The sequence below is a fragment of the Pipistrellus kuhlii genome, unplaced genomic scaffold (genome assembly GCF_014108245.1).
Source record: "Pipistrellus kuhlii isolate mPipKuh1 unplaced genomic scaffold, mPipKuh1.p scaffold_m20_p_1, whole genome shotgun sequence".
Lineage (NCBI taxonomy): Eukaryota > Metazoa > Chordata > Mammalia > Chiroptera > Vespertilionidae > Pipistrellus > Pipistrellus kuhlii.
This window is the reverse complement of record NW_023425404.1, coordinates 98982612-99005530: the sequence shown is the minus strand read 5'-3', so window position 1 is coordinate 99005530 and position 22919 is coordinate 98982612. Positions and strand designations below refer to the sequence as shown.

General features: G+C 38.9%; 1 protein-coding gene across 3 annotated transcripts in view; it reads left to right on the top strand.

Annotated features, from left to right (window-relative positions):
• FANCM (FA complementation group M) overlaps window positions 1–22919 on the top strand; it is an 83659-nt gene that overhangs the window by 51508 nt on the left and 9232 nt on the right. For all 3 annotated transcript variants that reach the window (XM_045587557.1, XM_036458040.2, XM_036458056.2), the window contains 6 exons: window positions 5421–7284; window positions 9413–9504; window positions 9607–9675; window positions 12056–12184; window positions 16604–16760; window positions 21987–22093. In XM_045587557.1, the coding sequence (XP_045443513.1) occupies window positions 5421–7284; window positions 9413–9504; window positions 9607–9675; window positions 12056–12184; window positions 16604–16760; window positions 21987–22093 (2418 nt within the window). The remainder of the gene's footprint in view (window positions 1–5420; window positions 7285–9412; window positions 9505–9606; window positions 9676–12055; window positions 12185–16603; window positions 16761–21986; window positions 22094–22919) is intronic.

The following is a 22919-nucleotide window of genomic DNA, read 5'->3' as shown; positions in this document are numbered from 1 at the left end:
AAACAAACCGGTAAAATAGTAGTAGTAATAATACTGGTTGAAAATAAAAGTGTAATAATTACAAAGTTAAAATCAAGTGAGGAAAAAAGAAAAAAAATAGTTTCTTAAGTAAAAGATGAGAAAAATGGGGAAAAAATGTTCAGTAGTGAAGGTCATTCACTTCCTCTATTGTTCTTTTTTTTAATATTCTATTGATTTTTTACAGAGAGGAAGTGAGAGGGATATAGAGTTAGCAATATTGATGAGAGAGAAACATCGATCAGCTGCCTCCTGCACACCTCCTATTGGGGATGTGCCCGCAACCAAGTTACATGCCCTTGACCGGAATAGAACCTGGGACCCTTAGATCTGCAGGCCGATGTTCTATCCACTGAGCCAAACTGATCAGGGCTTCCTCTGTTGTTCTTATTGGCAAGCCTATTTCCTGCTCTGGACAGTTATGACGTTCCCTGTATTTCACTGCTCCTCAGTGTTTAAGCCAGTCCTGATTTTTAAGCAGAGGGTGTCTTATTTTCTTGTATTCCTTTATTTTTGTTTACACAAGAGTCAATTTGTGATTCATCCCCCAGGGGGCAGTGTTTTTGGTTTGACCTCCGAGTCTTTATGGCCTCTCTAGCCTGTGCTTAATCCTGCTTTTCATGTGGCATTCAATACCGGTTTGTGGGAGTGGGTTTCCCCACTGTCGCACCCCACTCTGATCCCCAGCTTCCAGAAAAACAACTTTCCCCTGAAGTCTCCCAGGGTTTCCCCAACTGGGTGATCTTATGTATTGGGTTTAGTAATTGGAAGCAAGGATTTGAAGAGGAAAAAAACGCAATTGTGCGAACAGCAGGTCTGCATGTAAGTCTGCACAGTCCTCCTTTGCCCCTTCGGTCTAAGCAGCCTGCACTCTCCTGGAATTCTTAGGCTGTCCTTTTGTGTCAGATCAAAATGGGTTGCTTTTTAGAGATCCCTTCTGTTAGCAGCTCTGAGGACCTCTTTCACATTCACAGTTCACTCCAGTCCCAACAGCCACAGATGTTTCTAGGTACAGAACTCCCTGGTCCTCCAGCTCCTGCAGTGCATGCGTTTCTCTCTCCCTCCAGGACCAGAGACCTCACCTTATGCCAGGCGAAATCTGACCTTCCATGGTGGAGTGTAGCGCTCCTCTGAATCCGCGTGTTTGCTCTAATTGGGACCGGTGTTTTGGGGCTCGCAGCTGTTGGGTCGGTGCCTCAGTTGTAGATTTTCAGGCTTCCAGTAAGATCTACTTTCCCCTTTAAGATGGCGCGGCCTCCGCTTCTGAGCCCATAGCTCTGTGAGGAGACCCAGCAACAGTGGGGGCTGCCTGGTCAGGGGAACCCCGTTAGTAGTCCCCCACCTTCTCCTGGAGTCTTGTTGTCCCTTAACTTAACCAACAAATACTCCCAGTGCGACCCTCAGCTGTTCTTTTTTCTCTGGGACAAGGCTCTGGATCTGTCTGTCTATTCTGCTGCCATTTTTCTCCTCCCGTTATTTTGGATTTTATCCATGGCACCCACATTTTGTCTTTGACCAGTCAAATTTATTTCATTTGATAGGCCTCTATTGACCAGAGTAAATCTTAAAACATGTAATGATTTATTAAACTTTGTAATTTAGGATTTTTGTTAGATGAGATTGAAATACTGCCTATGACATAGATCATTTGGCATACCTCTTATACCCTGGTGGTAGTTTAGAGAACTGTTTATTCCTTGAGAAGATTCTTGATTATTATTCTTTGAGAGGGTCGGAATCATGAACCTATTCAAGAGTGAAATCTAAAATGCCTGGGTTAGAATCCAAACACTACCTCTTACTAATTGTGCATTTGTAAGACAGCCTTTTTATGCTTCAGATTCATCTATAAAATGGGGATATTGTTGTTTTTTTTTAAAATAAATCTTTATTGTTCATATTATTACAAATGTTCATCATTTCCCCCCCCTCCATCAGGTTCCCACCCCACCCTCTGCCCTTTCCCCACCCCCCATTGTCCTCATCCATAGGTGCACAGTTTATGTTCAGTCTCTTCCCACACCCCCCCTCCCTTTTCCCCCAAAATCTTCAGTTCACTCCCTTTCCATACCTCTGATTCTATTATATTCACCAGTTAATATTGTTCATCAGAGTTTTTTTTTTTAATTCCCTTGGTTTTTAGATTCACTTGTTGATAGTTATGTATAATTTTGTTGTTCATAATTTTTATCTTTATTTTCTTCCTCTTCCTAAAGAACCCCTTTCAGCAATTCATATAATTCTGATTTGGCGGTGATGAACTCCTTTAGCTTTTTTTATTGGTGAAGCTCTTTATCTGGCCTTCTATTCTGAGTGATAGCTTTGCTGGGTAGATTATTTTTGGCTGTAGGCTTTTGCTATTCATCACCTTGAATATTTCTTGCCATTCCTGTCTGGCCTGCATGGTTTCTGTTGAGAAATCAGCTGACAATCATATGGGTGCTCCTTTATAGGTTACTACCTGCTTTTCTCTTGCTGCTTTTAATATTCTCTCTTTGTTTTTTGCTCTTGGAATTTTAATTATGATGTGTCTTGGTGTGGTCCTCTTTGGATTCCTTTTGTTTGGGGTTCTATGTGCTTCCTGGATTTGTAAGTCTAATTCTTTCACCAGGTGGGGGAAGTTTTCTGTCACTATTTCTTTCAGTATGTTTTCAATATCTCGCTCTCTCTCTTCTTCTGGGACCCCCAAAATTCTGATGTTGGTTTGCTTGAAGTTGTACCAGAGGTTTCTTACATTATCTTCAACTTTCTGGATTCTCTTGTCTTCTTGCTTCTGCGGAGGAGTGTCCTCTGGCTCTTTATGTTCCAAATCTTTGACTTGATTCTTGCGATCTTCCATTCTGTTTTTAGGACTCTGTACAATATTTTTTATTTCAGACAATGTATTCTTTATTTCTTGTTGATCCCTTATTATTTCTAGTTGATCCCTTTTCATATCCTCATAGGTCTCATTTATTTTATCGGCCTTTTCTAGGAAATTCTTGAAAATCTTATAAGCGTGGTTTTGAACTCTATATCCAGTCACTTTTTGTCCTCCATTTCTTTTGTTTGTGATCTGTTTCCTTGTCTCGGCATTTTCGCAGCTTCCCTGAGTTGGTAGCCTTAAAAGTCTTTGTGTTCAGCTTGGATGTGACGGAGTTTCAGGGTGGAACCTACAGCCTTGGCTTCCGACAGCCCCGCCCTATGAGGCTCCTGAGTCTCAGTGTTCCTCAGTGTCCTTTGGTACTCGATGTAAGCACCTCTGAGAGAAAGGTGCCCTTGAGTTTTGCCAGCTACCAAATAGCCTAGGCTCTCCGCCAATGAGCATGGAACTGGGGTTCAGTTCAGTTGTAAGTGGGGTTGGAAGTGTGGTTCAGAGCAGTCCGGAGCTTTTGTCTCCTTCCCGCTAGGGCAATCCAGTGGCAGAGTCAACCGTCCATTCTCTGCGCACAATTTGCGCACCTCTGGGACTGCCTTTCGCCGCTCCTCTGAGATTCCGCCTTACAGCCCAGGCTCCCTCTGTATGAGCCTGGGTCTCCAGGCTCTGACCTAGAACTGGGGTTCAGTGCTATAAGAACTGGGGTTCAGCACAGTCTGGAGCTTTTTTCTCCTTCCTGCTAGGGAACGCCAGCCAGGCACTCAGCCTCCTCCTCTTCTCCGGCTCCGTTCTCTCTGTGCGCGCGCAACATGTCTCTACCTTAGGCTTTTACAGCTCTCTGATTTTCCTTCTGGTTTTCTCTTTCATTCTAGTTGTAGAATTTCCAGTCAGTCGACTTTCCTGTAGTTCTGGGTAATGTCCATTTTGTATTTTAGTTGTATTTTATTGAAATTGTTGTGTGAGGCTGCAGTTAGGTGTTTACCTATGCCGCCATCTTCTAAAATGGGGATATTGTTAATGACTTCTTTACATGGTTGTTGTAGGATTAAAAGACTTGATATGTATAAACCATTTAGAACAGTAAGTGGCACATAATAAGTACTCAGTAGCTTGTAGTTGCTCTTTTTATTATTAGTTATTATTCATGAATAGTATATGTAAATAAAGGAATTAGTTGTGAATACCAGCAAAACCTGTGTCATCAAATTAACATATATTTATTCAGTGTTCTCTATATGTCATGTTCTGTTCTTGGCCTTGCGGCTACATCAGGGATGAAGCTAGATAAAATATTTTGTCAGCCCTGGCCAGCGTGGCTCGGTGGGTTTAGTATCATCCCCTGTACCAAAGGTTCATGGGTTGGATTCCCAGTCATATGCCCAGGTTTTGGGCTTAATCCATAGTAGGGAGGTGTGCAGGAGACAGCTAATTGATATTTCTAGCACCTATGATTCTCTCTCTTTCTCCTTCCTCCCTTTCTCTCTAAAATTAATAAAGACATTTAAAAAGATATTGTGTCAGTGGAGAGCATATGCACTACCAGAGAGACAAACATTCTCACATTGATATTTATTATATTTATTCAAAAAGTGGAGTGTTAATTGCTTAAGTCCCTGAGTAGTAGAGTAATCATTATTAAAGTAGCCTTCATGGGGAAGAGGGAAGGATGAACCAGGAGTGATAGGGATTCATTTTAAACGTAGAGATAATTAAGACTTAGAAATTCACTATAAGACTTCTTGGTTGGGAAATTTCTTAAAAAATACACATATGTGGAATCTAATGAACAAAATAAACTGATGAGCAAAATAGATGCAGAGCCATAGAAGCATGGAATAGACTGAAGATTCTCAGAGGGAAGGCAGGGATCTTGGTTGCGTGGGGAGAGATTAACCAAAAAACTTGTATGCATAGCCCATGGACACAGACAATAGTGTGGTGAAGGCTTGCGGAGGGTGGAGAGGGTGAATGGAGAGAAAAAGGGTGACATCTGTAATACTTTCAATAATAAACATAAATAAAAAAAATAAAACTGGAAATAAAACAGTCTATTCTAGCCTATAGTACACATATAAGTATCATTTCAAATGTTCTAAAATGTGTTCTTAGTTTACCTTCAAAAGGAGAGTAATTTCGCATATAGATGTGTGCTTTTTATTTATATATATTAATTTCTTAAGTATGTATTTTTTAAGAAATTAGAATAATTGTTCAATTAAATGTTAGGAGTGTAAACACTTAGTGTTTATAATCTTTATTTTATGCATTCATTAAATTTGTTCTTTCTACAAATAGTTATAATGGGTCTTCCCCATCTATTAAGTACTGGGGAAACAAAAATATTAATGGATTAAAGAAATTTATGATAATTTCACAGTTGTTCCATTTGTAATTTAATTTAATTTATCAGAATACTTTTTAAGGTATAAGAAAATCATTTGAATAATATTGTTTGGAAAATATTTTAACTTAGAGTAAAACTCACCTCAGAATTGTTTTTTTTGTTTTGTTTTGTTTTCTTGTGACTTTTTCATTTTCTTTATAGGGAGAATGCAGCTATGAATTGGAAATTAAACCTTATTTACAAATGGAAGATGTTAGCTCAACATTTAGTGCTCCCAGGAACAAATCTAATCTTCTTGCCAATGGCAACTTTACTAGTAACAAGAAAAATTCATTTACAAGGAATATAAATGAAGGCAATTTATTCTCAATGACAGAGTCTGATGAAGAATGTGCTGAAATTTTTAAACCTACTAAAATTGTCTCTCTTAAGAGAAAAGCTTCTAAAAAACTGAAAAAAGATCAGCCTAAAAAAGAAAATAATGATGTTGTTATGGATTCTTTGGATACTGATGGCAACTTTACTGGTGAAAATATTTTTCAGGTAGATCTAAATGATAAAAGGTCATTAGATATAGAGGAAGTTCCTGCTACATGTGCTATCAATGAAAATGTTGTTAATCAGCCATGTAGATTATTAACAGAATGTCAGATTACAAATAAATATACTAATTCATTTACTGGAAGTTTTTTAGATTCTGGTTATAACAGTTTCAGTGATGAGAAATCTGTTTCATCTAGCTTATTTCTTCCATTTGAGGAAGAGCTTGTTATAGCTAGAACAGATGACCAATTTTATAATTGTTATTCACTTACAAAAGAGATACTAGTTAATGTAGAGAGATTTTTATCTCATTCTCCTCCACCTCTCAGTGGACTCTCAAATTTGGAACATGAAATTACTAAGGGTTCTGCACTTGAAAATTTGCTTTACCAACCCTGCACAGAGAATTTACAAAACAATACACCTGCCTGTTTGACATCACATTCAACCATCAGTTCTCAACAGAATATAGAATTGAGTTCACTTAAATTTATTAATCATCCCTCTGAAAAAAGTTGCCTTTATAGTACAACTAATGATAAGATTGTTGATGAGCCCAGCTTCTGTGACTATGATAATAAAGATGTTGAAAATGAAACTTTAGTAACCAACAATCATACTCAAATAAACAAAGGTCCTCCACAATACTCAGTTGAAGAAAACAATTGTGGTATTGATAACAATGGGCTTCAAGTATTGTTCACAGATCAAGATGAGAGTTTACCACTATTTGAAGAAGATAATACAGAATTTAATGATATGAGCTGTTCTCACTCAAATAATGAATGCAAATCTTTACATGTGTCAGACAAAACTTGTATAAACAAAATGGCACTAGTTTCTCAGTTCTTAATTTCTGATGAACTTTTGTTAGACAATAATTCTGAACCCCAAGATCAAATTATCTATGATACTAATAGTAAGTCTCATGAAGATTTGACAGGTACACATGAGGAAAAACTGAAGAGTGATGAATATGTTCTTGACTGCTCTAAGGATTTATTTTCTGTTACCTTTGATTTAGGATTTTGTATTCCAGATTCTGATGATGAAATATTAGAACATGCATCAAATACAAATAAGAATAAAACTTTAAATGATCTACCTGGAAGATGTTTAGATATCAAGGAGAAAAGTGATGCAAATTATGTTTCAAATCAAGCAGTAATAACAAAAAATCATGTTGATAGTAGCAGAAGAGCCATTACTGAAGATAAGCAGAGTCCAACTTCCTCATGTTTTCCATTGAGTGTAGCAAAAAATAAACAATTTATGTTGCCTGGTTATTCTCAGTTTTCTTTGCCAGTAGGGGAAAAAGTTATGAGTACACCTCTTTCTGAATCAAGCCCTTTGAACTCTAAAAAGAGAAAGGAAATGCCTCAGACAGTAGATTCTAATAAGGTAAATTCACAAAGTTTCAAAGAAACATTAAACTCAACTTTTGATGATTCAGGACTATTTATAGAAAAGATTAAAAACTGGGAACAAATCAATTTACATCAATCCTGTCATTCTGCTAGAGGTAAGACTTCGTCTTTCTAGAATAAAGTATTCTAGATAAACTTCTGTAACTTTTCAAAATGTAATTGCTCAGTTTATGGTGTGTGGAATTAGATAATTAATGTATTATATATTTTTAAAGTTGATGCTTACTGATTATGTTATCTATGTATACATTTATGGCATGTATGACATTGGAAAGGCATTACACTGTGAAATATAGAAATGTAAGATTTGGCCCTAGCCTTTGACTGTAAAACAAACAGTTGTGTGACATACACATTTGAAAAGATACCAGTAAAATGTGTAAAGAACTACTTAAAGAATAATAAGATAGTGGATGTTTAGGAGATACAGAAAATGTTAAAATTTTGAAGTGGATTAGATTAGATTTTTAAATGTAAATTTTCATTTTGGCTCCTTGGAAATATGGTTATGTTGAAAGTAATAAAGAGAGAATTTAGATGTTATAAAATAGTGGGGGGAAAGTACAAGAAGGAAAGTGTAAGATTTTGAGGGGATAGTGTAAAGAAGAAGGTTTATATATCAAAATAGTTTAGAAGTAATATTAATTGGCGGATTGAGATAAGAGCACAGAAGCTCTTGGGGAATCTGCATTTCTGTGAGCTAATTCTGCACAGTTATAGAAAAATAAGAAAATACAGTGATAGATGCTGTAGTTAAAAGGAAATCCTTCTGGAATTAGTTGGTTATTATAAATGAGTCTTGTATTTAATTCTAGCTGCCTTAGAAGATAATGAAAAAAGAAAAAGTTGGATTATAGAGTGCTCATTTATAAAAAGGATTTATTTCAAATTTGTCCGAGTAGATGTTTTATTGTCATAGAGTATGAAGAGAAATTTACTATGTAAGTTTGTTAGGTTTTTTTTTCTTCTTTTTAAAAATATTTTTAAAATATTTTTATTGGTTTTTAGAGAGAAGAAGGGAGAGGGATAGAAACATCGATGAGAGAGAAACATTGATCCATTGCCTCTTGCACACTACCCACTGGGGATGTGTCCGCAACCAATGTACATGTCCTTGACCAGAATCAAACCTGGGACCCTTCAGACCACAGGCTGACGTTTTATTTACTGAGCCAAGCCAGTTTTTCGTTTTTTAGTTACATTTTGCTGATATCTTCTCAATGTTTAATTTCATGCTTGTGCACAAAGCATATGAATATGTATATATATGCTACATACATAAAAGGTCTTTATATATATTGTTGTATAGTTTGCATTTTCTTGCTTTATCTTGTTGAACTAGAAAGAAAATAACATAAAAAAGGCAGGAAGAGTATCATAGATTTTAGAGATGAATTTTAAAACCATCAACTTAATAGAATTATGTTTTATACTCTTCTGGCCTCTTTTCAGTTATATTTTAAAAAAATGAACCCGAGTCAAATATGTTTATTAGCAAGAGTTACCATTTCTTGCCCTAACCAGTTTGACTCAGTGGATAGAGTGTTGGCCTGTGGCCTGAAAGATCCCCAGATCCCAGGTTCTATTCCGGTCAAAGGCATGTACCTTGGTTGTGGGCACATCCACACCTTCAAGGTGTGCTGGACGCAGCTGATCGATGTTTCTCTCCCATTGCTGTTTCTGACTCTTTATCCCTCTCCCTTCCTCTCTGTAAAAAATCAATAAAATTTATTTTAAAAAATTTAGGGAGCCGAAACCGGTTTGGCTCAGTGGTACAGCGTCGGTCTGCGGACTGAAAGGTCCCAGGTTCGATTCCCATCAGGGCATGTACCTTAGCACATCCCCGGTAGGGGGTGTGCAAGAGGCAGCTGGTCGTCGTTTCTCTCTCATCGATATTTCTAGCTCTGTATCTCTCTCCCTCTCTGTAAAAAATCAATAAAATATATTTTTAAAAAAATTTAGGGAAGAAAAAAAGTTATCTTTAATTTTCTTACTGGTACTCATTTATTTATTTGTTTGTTTATTTATTTATTTGTTTGTTTATTTATTTATTTATTTATTTATTTTCTCTTCTCATGCTGATTTTTTTGTGTGCCAAACTTCATAAAGCTATCTTTTTTGAGAGTGACAGAACAATTCTTGTTTACCCATCAATAAAATAGATAGTTGTTGGATAAACTTAAATCTATTGACCAGATTCATTAATTTAAATTAATTTTATAGATGAACAGTTAACAAGCAATGAAAGTGAAGGTGATGAGATTTTCCAAAGGAAGAGTAAAAAAGCAAAAGGAAATGTTTTAGAATCTCCAGAGGTGAGTAATTCAGTTATTACAATAATGTGACCATATAAAGGCTTTTTCTTACTCCTTATATCTTTTTATTATTTTTACCTTTTACTGTATCTATTTATCTAGGATCAGAAATATAGTGAAAACGATTCTCCACTTCATGCTATAAAAAAACGCAGGGTTCCTCCAAAGAAAGTAAGTATGTAAACAGATGATGTATAGATAATGCATAGTAATTCAGTTAAAATAAATATTACAAAAATAACATGTCTAAAATTTTATAAAAATAACATGTATAGGCTGTACAGCAGCGGTTTGCCTAAGACCATCAGAAAATACAGATATTTACATTATGGTTCGTTCATTAACAGTAGCAAAATTACAGTTATGAAGTAGCAAAGAAAATAATTTTATGGTTGGAGGGTCACCACAACATGAACTGTATTAAAGAGTCGTGGCATTGGAACGGTTCAGAACCACTGTCTTAGACTTTGGGAATTCTGGTAAGCTTCTTGAAGTTAAAACCTTACTAAATCTTAAAGCATATGTGGCCTTAGACAAGATAAAGGAGAAGGGAAGGCATTGTCAGTAGAGTTTAAAGAATGACATACAGTTGGAAATAGCATCTCTTTATTAACTGGGCTGTATTACAAAGAGTGCCAGGAAGTGAAAATGGAGAAAAATCTGGATTCATTTTAACAAGGCCTTATTTTTTTATTTGCTTACTGAATGGGTTTGACAGGAGGAAAAGGAGTCCAGTATGACTCTGGTGTTTGGCTTGTGCTCTTTGGTAAATGTGTAATAAACCTAGAGAAGACAAGAAAGAATTGAGTTCATTGTGGAATATGTTTGTTTGGTAGTGAAGTGCCAGTGTCTGGCAAGCATTGGTGGACTATGAATATGAAGTTTAGGTAGGAGGCAGGTCTTATTGCTAATGATACTCATTTGTTATTAGTTTATAGTTGGTAACTAAATTATAAAATCTTCTCTGTTTTAATTCACTAATGAAATCTAGGATACTTTGTGCAAAATTAATAAAAATACAATCAGTTCACATTAATTTTTATACTTATATAAAGTAAGAAAAGTCACTTTTATACTTACAGAAAACAAGAAAAAGTTTTGATCTATCAGAAATGAATTAACACATGAGAATGTAATGAATCCATTTTAAACTAAAATTATTCCTGTTAAAAAATGTTATTGATAACTTTTTTTGATTTTATATTAGTTCGTAAAAGATACAGTGAATAACCTCCCTAGTCAAAGTTTGTTTTCTTATAGTGTTTCTTTGGTTTGAAAGGACTCCTGTATGTTTGGTCTGATTTTGATACGTGTATTTACAGATTTAACTAGAGGCCCGGTGCATGAAATTCATGCATGGGTGGGGTCCCTAGGCCTGGCCAGGGATCAGGGCCGATCACGTTCTCTGCCTCCCCACCTCCTCCTTCCCTTGCCACCCATGTCCGCCGCCACCCATCCCCGGTTCCCTGTCCCAGCCCCGGATTGGGTGATTGGGACCTGCAGGTCAGGGGGATGAACTGGGCAGTTAGCCAGTGGCCCCACTCAGGCATTCAGGGCCTGCCAGCCTGGGAGAGGGGCCAACTGCCACTGTGGCAAGCAGCAGGCCGATCAGGGCTTGCATTGAGGGGGAGAGACCTGGGAGGTTGGCAGCTGGTCCTGAGGAGGGAGTTGGACCCTGGGCCCCCTGGGAAAGGGGCCACATCTGCAGCCACCCATCTCTGGTCCCTCACTCCAGCTGGGGGCCCTGCCGGCCAGGGGGAGGGCCCAGGAGGTTGGCTGGCAGGCCCTATCAGTGATCAGGGCTTGTGGGCTGGGGGAATCTCCTACGTTGAATGCCTGCCCCCTGGTGGCCATTGCATGTCATAGCGACCGGTCATTCCAGTCATCATCCATCATAACGATATCTTAGGCTTTTATGTATATATAGATGATATTTTGTGAAGTCTTCAGGACTTCTAAAGGAAACAATTTTTCATCAAATACATTTGATGTAATTGAATGATTATTATACTAATATTACATATACTACCAGTCCTTGGGTTATGTCGGACTCTACGTATGTCATTTTGTAATGACGTCACCATTTCCCATTTATTTATTTATTAAAAAAAATTTCATCATTTCGATGTATGTACATATGTGTTTTATGTTTTTTATTATTTATTTACCACAAGTAAAGTTCAGGAATTGTTATCTTTCTTTAAAATTACTGTTTCACTTCATACTGTTGTGTATGTGCTCCATGTGAGCGATATAGGTGCTTATGTAGGTAGGTTCCAACTTACAGCAAATACTGCGTTGTCGCGCCGTAGGAACGGATCTCCCGAGGATCTACTGTATTACCTAATTTAGTATTTTAGTACTTATCAATTCTTAAGCATTATGTGTTTGTAACAGGGCTCTAGGTTGACAGTATTTTATTTTTTCTATCAAGAAAATGTTAGGCCAACTTTAAAAAAGAAAATGAAAGCAAAATCCCTTGAAATTAGGAAATAAGATATAATAATCTAATTATATTTTCTAATGCAATAATTTTATTGAATTGTTATAGTTAGAATTGTCATCTAGTGATGAAAGTGAAGATTTTACTGACCAACAACCACAACTAGAGGACTTCAAAAGTTGTAACATGAATTCCAAAAGAAGCAACAAAGTCCGAAAGAGACAGAGCCATCTGAAGGTAAACTTTTTTTAGTTTGTTATACTATACCAGGGGCCCACTGCATGAATTCATGCACCTTGAAAAGAACTGTGGGCCGTAAGGCTGCCATAGGCACAGCAGTGTGTCTCGGCCCTCCTCTGCACCCCTGCCCAGTTCTGCCCCTTCCACCCTGGCCCCGTCCACTGTGTGCCAGCAGCCCCACTCCTGCTGCCGCCATTCAGTGCTGACGGCGCTGGCCCCACTTGTCCCTGCTGATGAAGCACAGCTATGGGGCTGGTGCCAGCAGGGGTGCCAGCGGGGCCAGCGTGTCAGTGGTTGTGAGTGGCGGCTGCTGCCCTGATCGCCCCTCAATAGTAAGCGGAGAAGCCCTCAGGGGTAATCAGGGCCAGCAGCCGCCACTCACACCTGCTGATGGCACCGATGGTTCATACTGGCGCTGGACGCTGGCAGCGGGTGTGAGAGGTGGCTCTGGCACTGACTGCGGATGTGAGCGGGGTTAATGCTGCCGCTGGGTGTGAGTGGGGCTGGCATCAGCAGCAGGTGCAAGCACCGGGCAGGACCGGAGTGTGCAGGAGCAAAGAATTTTCAGAGGCTCTCCCTGATGACAGTGAACAGTGCCCTGCCTTGGTCTGGTGCCCCTGCTCCAGATCATCCTGCCACAGCCAATGCCTTCCATGTTCTACACACACCCCTGATGGTCAGCACATGTTATAGCAACCGGTTGTTCCGCCTTGGGTCTATTTGCACGTTAGCCTTTTCTTTTTTTCTTTTAAATACAAGGAATTTTATTTTATTTTTTGCTGACATACTATGAAGCAAAACAAAATTGACACCATACAAAATAACTTTATAAAATATCATTCACATATTTTATTGGATTTACAGCATTCTGTGCATGTTAAGGGTTATGTAAGGAGGTGAAAAAACACTATGCCAAATTTTTAGTATTAGTTTATATACACACAGTAAGAAACAAAACAAATAACTGTTAGGGTTTCCATGAACTTATTGCAAAAATAGTGCAAACTACTTAACCTAGGAAGCTGTAAAACAAACTCGAAAGGACCCAGCTAAGCTTAGACACGACTGCGGTGCTCAGCGTCTCGGCCTGGAGCTTTCTCCACTGGTTTTTCGTTTCTGTCCATCCAGACCACGCCCCACCCGCTTGGTTAGGGGGGAGCAGGGGTGGAGATGCAGAGCCTGGCTCCCCGGAGAGGCTGCTGCCCCGCTGTCTGGGACCAGCAGCTCCTCTGGGGTCATGCTACTCACTCAGCGGCGACCATGTGAGTTCTGTGTTGAAAATGTGTGAGATGCCACGATGATTAAGTCTGACCTTAGTAACAATTTATCCAACCTCTGCATGGCACAGAGGCCCAATCCAGGACGCAGCGCGAACGGGAAGGACCGAACGCCGCTGCCCGCCAACACCCACTCTCAGGTGTGGCGGGCAGAAGATGATTCTACTTGTGGGCAACCTTTGAACCCGATAGTGAAGTTAAAAAGAAATAAAAGCCATGGTGTCCCTACAAGGGTCATTCTCAGGCTTCTTTCAAAGTCTCTCGGGGTCCGAAAAGCATAAATCTAAACAGAGCAGAACAAAAGGATACACACAAAGGCTAAGGAAACAAATGCAGCACATTCAGGCTCTTTTTCTTGAGGTTCCTATAGAAATCCACCACCTGTCCAGGTACTCCCATTAGGACCACGACGCTTCCTGGCCGGCCAATCACAGGGCAGCTACGGCATTATTACTGAGAAAGTGCAGCAGGCCCATCTGTACATGCAGCATAGAGGGTGACTCACTCCACCAAACAGCCCGCCGGGCTGCCGGACGGCAATCACACGAAAGACGTTCGCCCAGAATTGCCCGTTTCTGAGACCCTGCAGCAGAACGCCGTGCACGTTAGCCTTTTATTATATAGGACTAGAGGCCCAGTGCATGAAATTCTTGCACGGGGGTAGGGGAGTGTCCCTCAGTCCAGCCTGCACCCTCTCCAATCTGTGACCCCTCTCACAATCCAGGACTGCTGGCTCCCAACTGCTTGCCTGCCTGCCTTCCTGATTGCCCCTAACTGCTTCTGCCTGCCAGCTTGATCACCTCTAATCATTCCCCTGCCAGCCTGATTGATGTCTAACTGCTTCCTTGCCAGCCTGTTTGCCCCTAACTGCCATCACTCCTAACTGCTATCCCCTGCAGAGTTGATCGCCTCCAGCTGCCCTCCCTTGCAGGCCTGGTGCCACCCCCCCCCCCCCCACGCTGGCCATCTTGTGTCCACATGGGGGCAGGATCTTTGACTACATGGGGGGCAGCCATCTTGTGTGTTGGAGTGATGGTCAATCTGCATATTACTCTTTTATTAGATAGGATAGAGGCCTGGTACATGGGTGGGGGCCAGCTGGTTTGCCCTGAAGGGTGTTCCGGATCAGGGCGGTGGTTCCCTTGGGGTGTGGGGCGGCCTGGCTGAGAGGCTTGTGGTGGTTTGCAGGCCAACCATGCCCTTTGGCAACACAAACAGAGACCCTGGTATCTGGGGTTTATTTACCTTCTACAATTGAAACTTTGTAGCCCGGAGTGGAGGCTTAACCTCCTGTTCTTTCCAGCTCAGTGGCTGGCTCCATTTCTGTTCGGATTTGTTTACCTTCTGTAATTGAAACTTTGTAGCCTTGAGTGGAGTCCTAGGCTGGCAAGGGCAGGCAGAAAGCTTGGCTTCCTCCATTGCCTGGGAAACCAAAGCTTCCCTCCTGCTCTCTGTGGCTGAAGCCATCTTGGTTGGGTTTATTTGCATACTCGCTCTGATTGGCTCGTGGGCATGGCTGGTGGGTGTAGCAGAAATATGGTCAATTTGCATATTACTCCTTTATTAGGTAGGCTATGTATTTAAAGAACGTTAGATTTTATATAGAAGTAGACTTCTCTCTATAATTTATATATATATATATATATATATATATATATTTTAACCCTTACTCGAGGATATATATTTTTAAAATATATTTTTATTGATTTTCAAAGAGGAAAGGAGAAAGATGAGAGAGAATGATGGAGTCCGCCATCTGGGCATGTGCCCTGACCAGGAATTGAATCATGACCTCCTGGTTCATAGGTTGATCCTCAACCACTGAGCCATGCTGGCCAGGTCTGAAGATAATTTTTCCATTGGTTTTTAGAGAGAATGGGAAAGGAGAGGGTGAGAGGGAGAGAGGAACATCAGTGTTTAGAGAGACACTTCTATTGGTTATCTTTTGCACACCCCCAACTGGGGCTGGCATCAAACTTAAAACCCAGGTACGTGTCCTTGACCAGAATTGAACCTGAAACCCTTTGGTATGCAGGCCAATGCTGTAACCACTTAGCCATGCCAGTCAGGGCTCTATAATTCCTTTATAGAAAGAAGTCCTAAAGTAAAAAAATATTTTAAATCTACTTTTACTTTTTTTAATTGGAATTGGAATCTCAATTTCAATTAAAAAAGTATTTTTGTGTTTTGAAACTATCTTGCAGTGTTGAGTTATTTTGAGTGACTAAATGAAAAAAACTAGTATATTGAAATTTTAAGAATCAAATTGATGAAAATCTGAGACAGAAATTTGAGTTTTAGAGTACTTGCTTTTTTAAAAATTTTATTTTATTTATTGATTTTGAGAGAAAGAGGAAGAAAAACATTGATTTGTTTTTCCACTTATTTATGCACTCATAGTTGACTCTTTTTTAAAAAAATTTTTTATATATATTTTATTGATTTTGTACAGAGAGGAAGGGAGAGAGATAGTGTTAGAAACATCGATGAGAAAGAGTCATTGATCAGCTGCCTCTTGCACACCCCCTACTGGGGATATGCCCGCAACCAAGGTACATGCCCTTAACCAGAATCGAACCCGGGACCCTTCAGTCCCCAAGCCGATGCTCTATCCATTGAGCCAAACTGGTTTCTACTTAGTTGACTCTTATATATGCCCTGACTGGGGTCAAATCTGCAATCTTGCATATTGGGATGATGTGCTAAACAATCACGTATATTGTTTTTCTTATCTCTACCCAATATTTAAATCCTTGGAAAATAATTCTTAGCACCTTTTTTTTCTGATCAGTCCTTTTGTGGCAAAAGGAAATGTGGAAAAAGAAAAGGACACGGAGACGCAGGGGTGGCGGAGGGGAGTTGGTAAATGTTATGCTTATTAATATAAAACATTCAATAGCTAAAATGCTGACTTGTACGTATTTTACTTATAAGAATTATCTGAAGAAATTTAAATAGCTATGCTACTTTATCAAATCATCTTGCAGTTTTCTATTTTTATTTTTTGTCTTAAAAAGCATTGGGAAGAAATTCATTTTCTGGAAGTATTTCTGGAAAGTATTCCAGAAGTGTTTCCAGTTATTTAAGAAAAGTAAATGATTTTCTCATCAGTATCATCTTGTTTTCTAATTTGTCTTAGCTTGTAGCTAGGAGGTTTTTAGATGATCAAGCAGAACTTTCCCAAGAAGATGCAGAATGTGTTTCATCAGATGAAAATGAAGATTCTGAAAATGAAAAAGATTCCTCATTACTTGACTTCTTAAATGATGAGACTCAACTTTCACAGGCCTTAAATGGTAAATGATGCTTCTTTTTCTTTTAATTTTCAATGCTTTTAATGTGGTTGTAGTTAAATATTTTACTTTTCAAATAACTTTGACTTTAAAGGGAATTAAATTTGGTATGACTGAAATATTTGGTCATTTTCATTCAAATCTTGTAATACTTGCTTTATTTTAGATTTGGTTATTTATAGGATTTTCCTAATTTGATTATTTATCTCCAGAGCAACCTGGCTGACCCAGTGTCAAATGTTTATAAGTATGTAATTCCTATTGTGTCTACTACTATGTAACATTCTTTTTAAAAAAAATATTTTTTTAAATAAATCTTTATTGTTAAGATTATTACATATGTTCCTCTTCTCTCCCCCCCCCCCCCCATAGCTCCCCTCCACCTGATTCCCCACCCCACCCCATTCCCTGAACTCCTGCCACTGTCTTTATCCATAGGAGTAAGATTTTTATCCAATCTCTTCCCACACTCCTCATATCCCCTTTCCCCTAAGAATTGTCAGTCCACTCCCTTTCCATGCCTCTGATTCTATTATATTCACCAGTTTATGCAGTTCATCAGATTTTTTATTCACTTAATTTTTAGATTTACTTGTTGATAGACATGTATTTGTTGATTATAATTTTTATCTTTACCTTTTTTTTCTTCCTCTTCTTAAAGAATACTTTATTTAAGAAGGGTAGTTGGGAAATGTTATGCTTATTAATATAAAAGAAAAACATTCAATAAGCTGAAATGCTGACTTTTTGTCTTAACTTTTCAGCATTTCATATAATATTGGTTTGGTATTGATGAACTCCTTTAGTTTTTTCTTGTCTGTGAAGCTTTTTGTCTGATCTTCAATTCTGAATGATAGCTTTGCTGGGTAGAGTAATCTTGGTTGTAGGTTCTTGCTGTTCATCTCTTTGAATATTTCTTGCCACTCCCTTCTGGGCCTGCATAGTTTCTGTTGAGAAATCGCTGACAGTCATATGGGTACTCCCTTGTAGGTAATTAACTGTTTTTCTCTTGCTGCTTTCAAGATTCTCTCTTTGTCTTTTGCCATTGGCATTTTAATTATGATGTGTCTTGGTGTGGTCCTCCTTGCATTCCTTTTGTTTGGGGTTCTGTGTTCTTCCTGGACTTGTAAGTCTATTTCTTTCACCAGGTAGGGAAAGTTTTCTGTCATTATTTCTTCAAATAGGTTTTCAATATTTTGCTCACTCTCTTCTGGCACCCCCAAAATTCTTATGTTGGTATGCTTAAAGTTGTCCCAGAGGCTCCTTACACTATCTTCATATTTTTGGATTCCTTTTTCTTTTTGTTTTTCTGGTTGGGTGTTTTTTCTTTCCTCATGTTTCAAATCTTTGTTTTGATTCTTGGGGTCCTGTGATCTACAGTTGAATTTCTGTATATTCTTTATTTCAGACAGTGTATGCTTAATTTCTGACTGTCCTTTCCCGTTTTTTATTTTTTATTTTTATTTTATTCTCATTAAGATCTTTAAAGGTCTCACTAAGTTCCTCAGATGTTTTTAGCACATTCTTGAGTAACCTTATAGATGTGGTTTTGAACTCTATGTCCAGTCTCCTGCTTTCCTCCATTTCTTTCATTTGTGATCTGCCTTTTTGTCTCTGCATTTTAGCTGCTTCCTGAGTTGATGGAGTGGCTTTGGTGCGAGGTATCCTTTGGGCCCAGTAGCTCAGCCTCCCCAGTTACCTGTGGTGGACACTCTTGGTGCACCCCTTTGTGGGCTGCACAGTCTTGTTATAGTTAAGCCTTGATTGTTGTTTGTATCAGTGGGCGGAGTTGGCCTCCAGGCCAATTGGCTGTGAGGATCAGATGTGTCTACATTGGGAGAGCTTCTGTGCTCAGTTTGGATAGGCGGGGTCTCCGGGCAGAGCAGGCCCCTTGATTTCCCGTCAGCCCTGCCCTAAGAGGTCCCTGTTCTCAGTGTCCTGCGGCAATGGCTTCACGCACCTCAGAGAGAAAGCTGCTCTCAAGCTTTGCCTGCTGCCAGATAGTCCAGTTTCCCCCCAAATGAGTGTGGGTACTCAAAGTTTCACCCTGAACTGGAGTGCAGTGCGGTGAGGAGGCCCTGTTTCCCTCCGGTTCAAGAAACCCAGCTGCATATTCAGCCGCCTGGCCCTTCTTCTCACATGCACACCTCTCTGTGTCTCTGCACCTCTGCCCTCCTCCGCTCTTGCATCTCAGTGTCCTTTTCTTTTTCCTTCTAGTTGTAGAATGTTCATTCAGCCAGCTTTCCGGTGGTTCTGGGAGATATCTGCTTTGTCTTTTAGTTGTAGTTTTGAAATTGTTGTGCGAGGCTGCAGTATAGGTGTTCACCTAAGCCATCTTGGTTTCTCTTATGTAACATTTTCTTGGGGAAGCTATATCAGTGAAAAAAATGGACAAAAATCTCTACCTTTTAATGTTTGAATGGAAGGAGACAAACAGTACACATATCTAAATTATTTCGTATATTACACAATGAAAATTTTATAGAGGAATGAAAAAATGAAGTTGAGGATTTGCAGGGGTTTGGAGGATTAATTCTGGACAAGCTGTAATTTTATATAAGGTATGGAGGGTAGACTTCATTGAGAAAGTGATACTTCATCAAATTGCAGAGGAGATGAAGAGGTTAGCAATATGGATTGTGCAAATCAGCTGAGACACAAAGCTCACTTTGTTAAATTGGCCAAGGAGGGGAGATATACTTTTAGTAAACAGTGTTGGAGCAGATCTTACACACAGTACATTAAAAGAAGATTGGGGGTGGGTGGGTAGGGGAGGGTGGCAGGGTTGAGAAGAAGATTCATATGGGCTATAACTGAAATGAGAAAGATTCTGTTGGGCTTCTCGGTGTTTTGATCTTCTACAGATCTTGCCACTTATTCTGATCTTGCAATTCATGATATAATTTTAGACAGCAAGTTTTCCCAAGGTCCATGCCTGTATTTTATTAATTACTTTTTAAAATTGATTTTATTTAATTAATTTATTTTAAATATATTTTTATTGACTTTAAAAGGCGAAAGATTTATGCGGTCTGAAGAGAAACCAGAGCATTAAATGTATTTTTATTGATTTTAGATGGAAGAAAAGGGAAGAGGTAAAAACATCAATGATGAGAAAATCATCGAACGCCTGCTTCCTACATGCCCCCTACTGGGGATTGAGCCTGCTATCTGGGCTTTTACCCTGACTGAGAATTGAACTGTGAACTCCTGGTTCATGGGTTGACATTCAACCACTGACCAACACTGGCCTGGCTTAAATTGATTTTAGAGAGAGAGAGAGACAGAGAGACATTGATTTGTTGTTCCACTTACTTGCGCATTCATTGGTTGTTTCTTTTATGTGTCCTGACCAGAGACTGAACCCACAACCTTGGTGAATTGGGACTGTGCTCTAACCAACTGAGCTACCCTGCCAGTACAATTCTTGTCTTTAAAGTAAAAAGGCCTTAAAGACAAAGTTTTCAGTGCTATGTCATTGATACTAATAGGACTTACAGAATAAGGTTTCTTGGTATTGTACTTGATACATATTAACAGAACTGGCTATTGCAGGCTTATAGGATAATCTGGTTGGAGAATGTTGATGCATAGACAACAACCAGTATAAAGGTCCTGAGACAGGAGTGTGCTTGGCATGTTCAAGGAAGGCATTGTTCCTACAATTGAATGAGGAAGAGGGGGAGTGGTAGGAAGAGAGATCAGAGAGGTGCTGAGCAGCCAGCTCATGATTTGACTTGTAGCGGCATCACTCTTCCTTCTGTGCCGAGAACGGCCTTTAGGGGAGCAAAAGTGGAAGAAGAGGCCGTTTAGGAGGCTGTGGCAGGAATCTATAAAAGAGTGAGAGTGGTTGCTACCAAGGTGTTGGCAGCGAGAGGGTGACAAAATTGGATTCAGGATCTGTACAGCTGACAGGTTTTCTGCTGGGTTAGAGAGGAAAAGAGGGGTCTGGGCTTGAGCACAGGAGGGATGTCCTTGCTGTTCTCTGACATTGGAAGGCTGCTTGTGGGGCAGGAGGTTGAAGAGCAGGGAGATCTGAAATTCATGTTAGACACAATATGTTTGAAATATGTAGGATTTCAGTCTACGGCCATACCACCCTGAACGCGCCCGATCTCGTCTGAAATATGTAGGATTTCAAAGTGTTCTTTTTAAACCTCAAAATTCACATTTTTTTCTATGTTGCATTTCTTAAGTACTCTTTGCTAAAACTTAATAAAATGAGAAGCATAGAAATCTTACATTATGCTTAGTGAAAAAAGCCAGATTCAAAAGGCTACATATTATATACTTTGATTTATACAACATTTTGGAAAAAGTAAAACTGTAGGGACAGTAAATAGATTATGGTTGCCATAACAATGCATTTGTCAAGACTTAGAACTGTACCCTAAAGAGGATGAATTTTACAGTATATAAATTATACCTAAAAACAATCTGTGAATCATGAAAAACAAATCTCTGAAAGCTCCTTGATTTGAGTCCTTCTAATCAGTAAACTGGAAGTAACGGTCTCATTAAGTTTGTAGGGATTCAGCATGAGTCAGGAGGATATCTAACAGTTAATGCTAGTTTTATAATGAAGATAAGGGAAATAGTATACAAAGAAAAATGTATACATCTTGTAGCAAGCACTTCAAATAAGTAGTTACCACTCAAAATAATTGATGTCAGTTAATCACCCTAAAATGTAGGAGAAATGGGAAACAAAAATTAAGTTGCTTTCTGATTATAACCTTAAACATATAGACATAAATAGAAAATCGTGTTTTTTTTCAGTTTTAACTTGACTGAAAATATTAAAACATATATACTATTGTCTGTGGCTTTATTGGTTTTGACTGTTTTGTTTTGTGTTATTTTTTTTTAACCTGGATTTCTTTTGTTTCACTGAATACTTTCTATAAATCAGGTACAGTCCTGAGGTCTTTGTATACACTTAACTTTTTTAATGAAAAGGCACCATGCTAATCCTCGTTTTCAGAGGAGAGAAATAGCTGAGGGAGAGCACTTAAATAAATTGTCCATGATCTCCCAACTAGATGGTCTGATTTCAAACGCAAAAGCTCTTTTAAATAAGTTTTTAGACATCTTTTTTAGATTGAAAACATTTTTATAAAATAATTCTACAAGGTTTGAATCATGAATTTGGGATAGGTCAAAGTTAAGTACTTTTCTAGTTTTCATTTAATCATTTTGCTATTTAAAATTCTTATTATCTTTACACAGATTCTGAAATGAGAGCTATTTACATGAAATCTGTGCACAGTCCATTGATGAGCAGCCGGTACAAAATGGTCCATAAGAAACATAACAACATAAACATTTTCTCACAGGTATAAACTCCAGGGATATAGTAGAGAATTTCCTGAAGGAGATGTTGAAATATTTTCCTATTAATGAAACCTCCATTTTATTTCTAAAACTAGATCATCAGAATTAATTGGGTTAATTTCTGCTCTGAGTCAGGAAGGTGGGCTAAATGAATTCTCAAAATCCCTTCTAATCCTTATTTTGATCAAATTATTCTTTTTTAATTTTTAGTTAATTAGCATATGCTGTTAAATTATTTTCTAATTAGGAGAATGTTTAAAATAAGTTCATCATCTAGTAGTTAAAATTTTTTAAAAAGATGTTTTTATTGATTTTTTAAAGAGAGGAAGACATATCCTTTGGTTGCCTCCCTCATGTGTCCTGACTGGGAATTGAACCTGAACCCTGGGCATGTGCCCTCACTGGGAATTGAACTGGTAAATTCAGGTTTTTTTTTATTTGGCAGGATGCTCAACCAACTGAGCCACACCAGCCAGGGCAACTAGTTAAATTAAAAAATATATATTTTTACTAGAGGCCTAGTGCACAAAATTCATGCATGGAGGGAGGTTCCTTAGCCCGGCCTGTACTCTCTCCAATCTGGGACCCCTCTGGGGATGTCTGACTGCCAGTTTAGGCTCAGTTCCTGGATCTCACAATTCAGGATGACTGGCTCCTAACCACTTGTCTGCCTGCCTGCCTGATCACACCTAACCTCTCTTCCCACCTGCCTAATCACCCCTAACACCTCTGCATGCTTGCCTGATCTCCCCTAACCTCTCTGCCTGCCTGTCTGATTGCCTTTAACCTCTTTGCCTGCCTGCCTGATCGCCCTTAACTGCCTCTGCC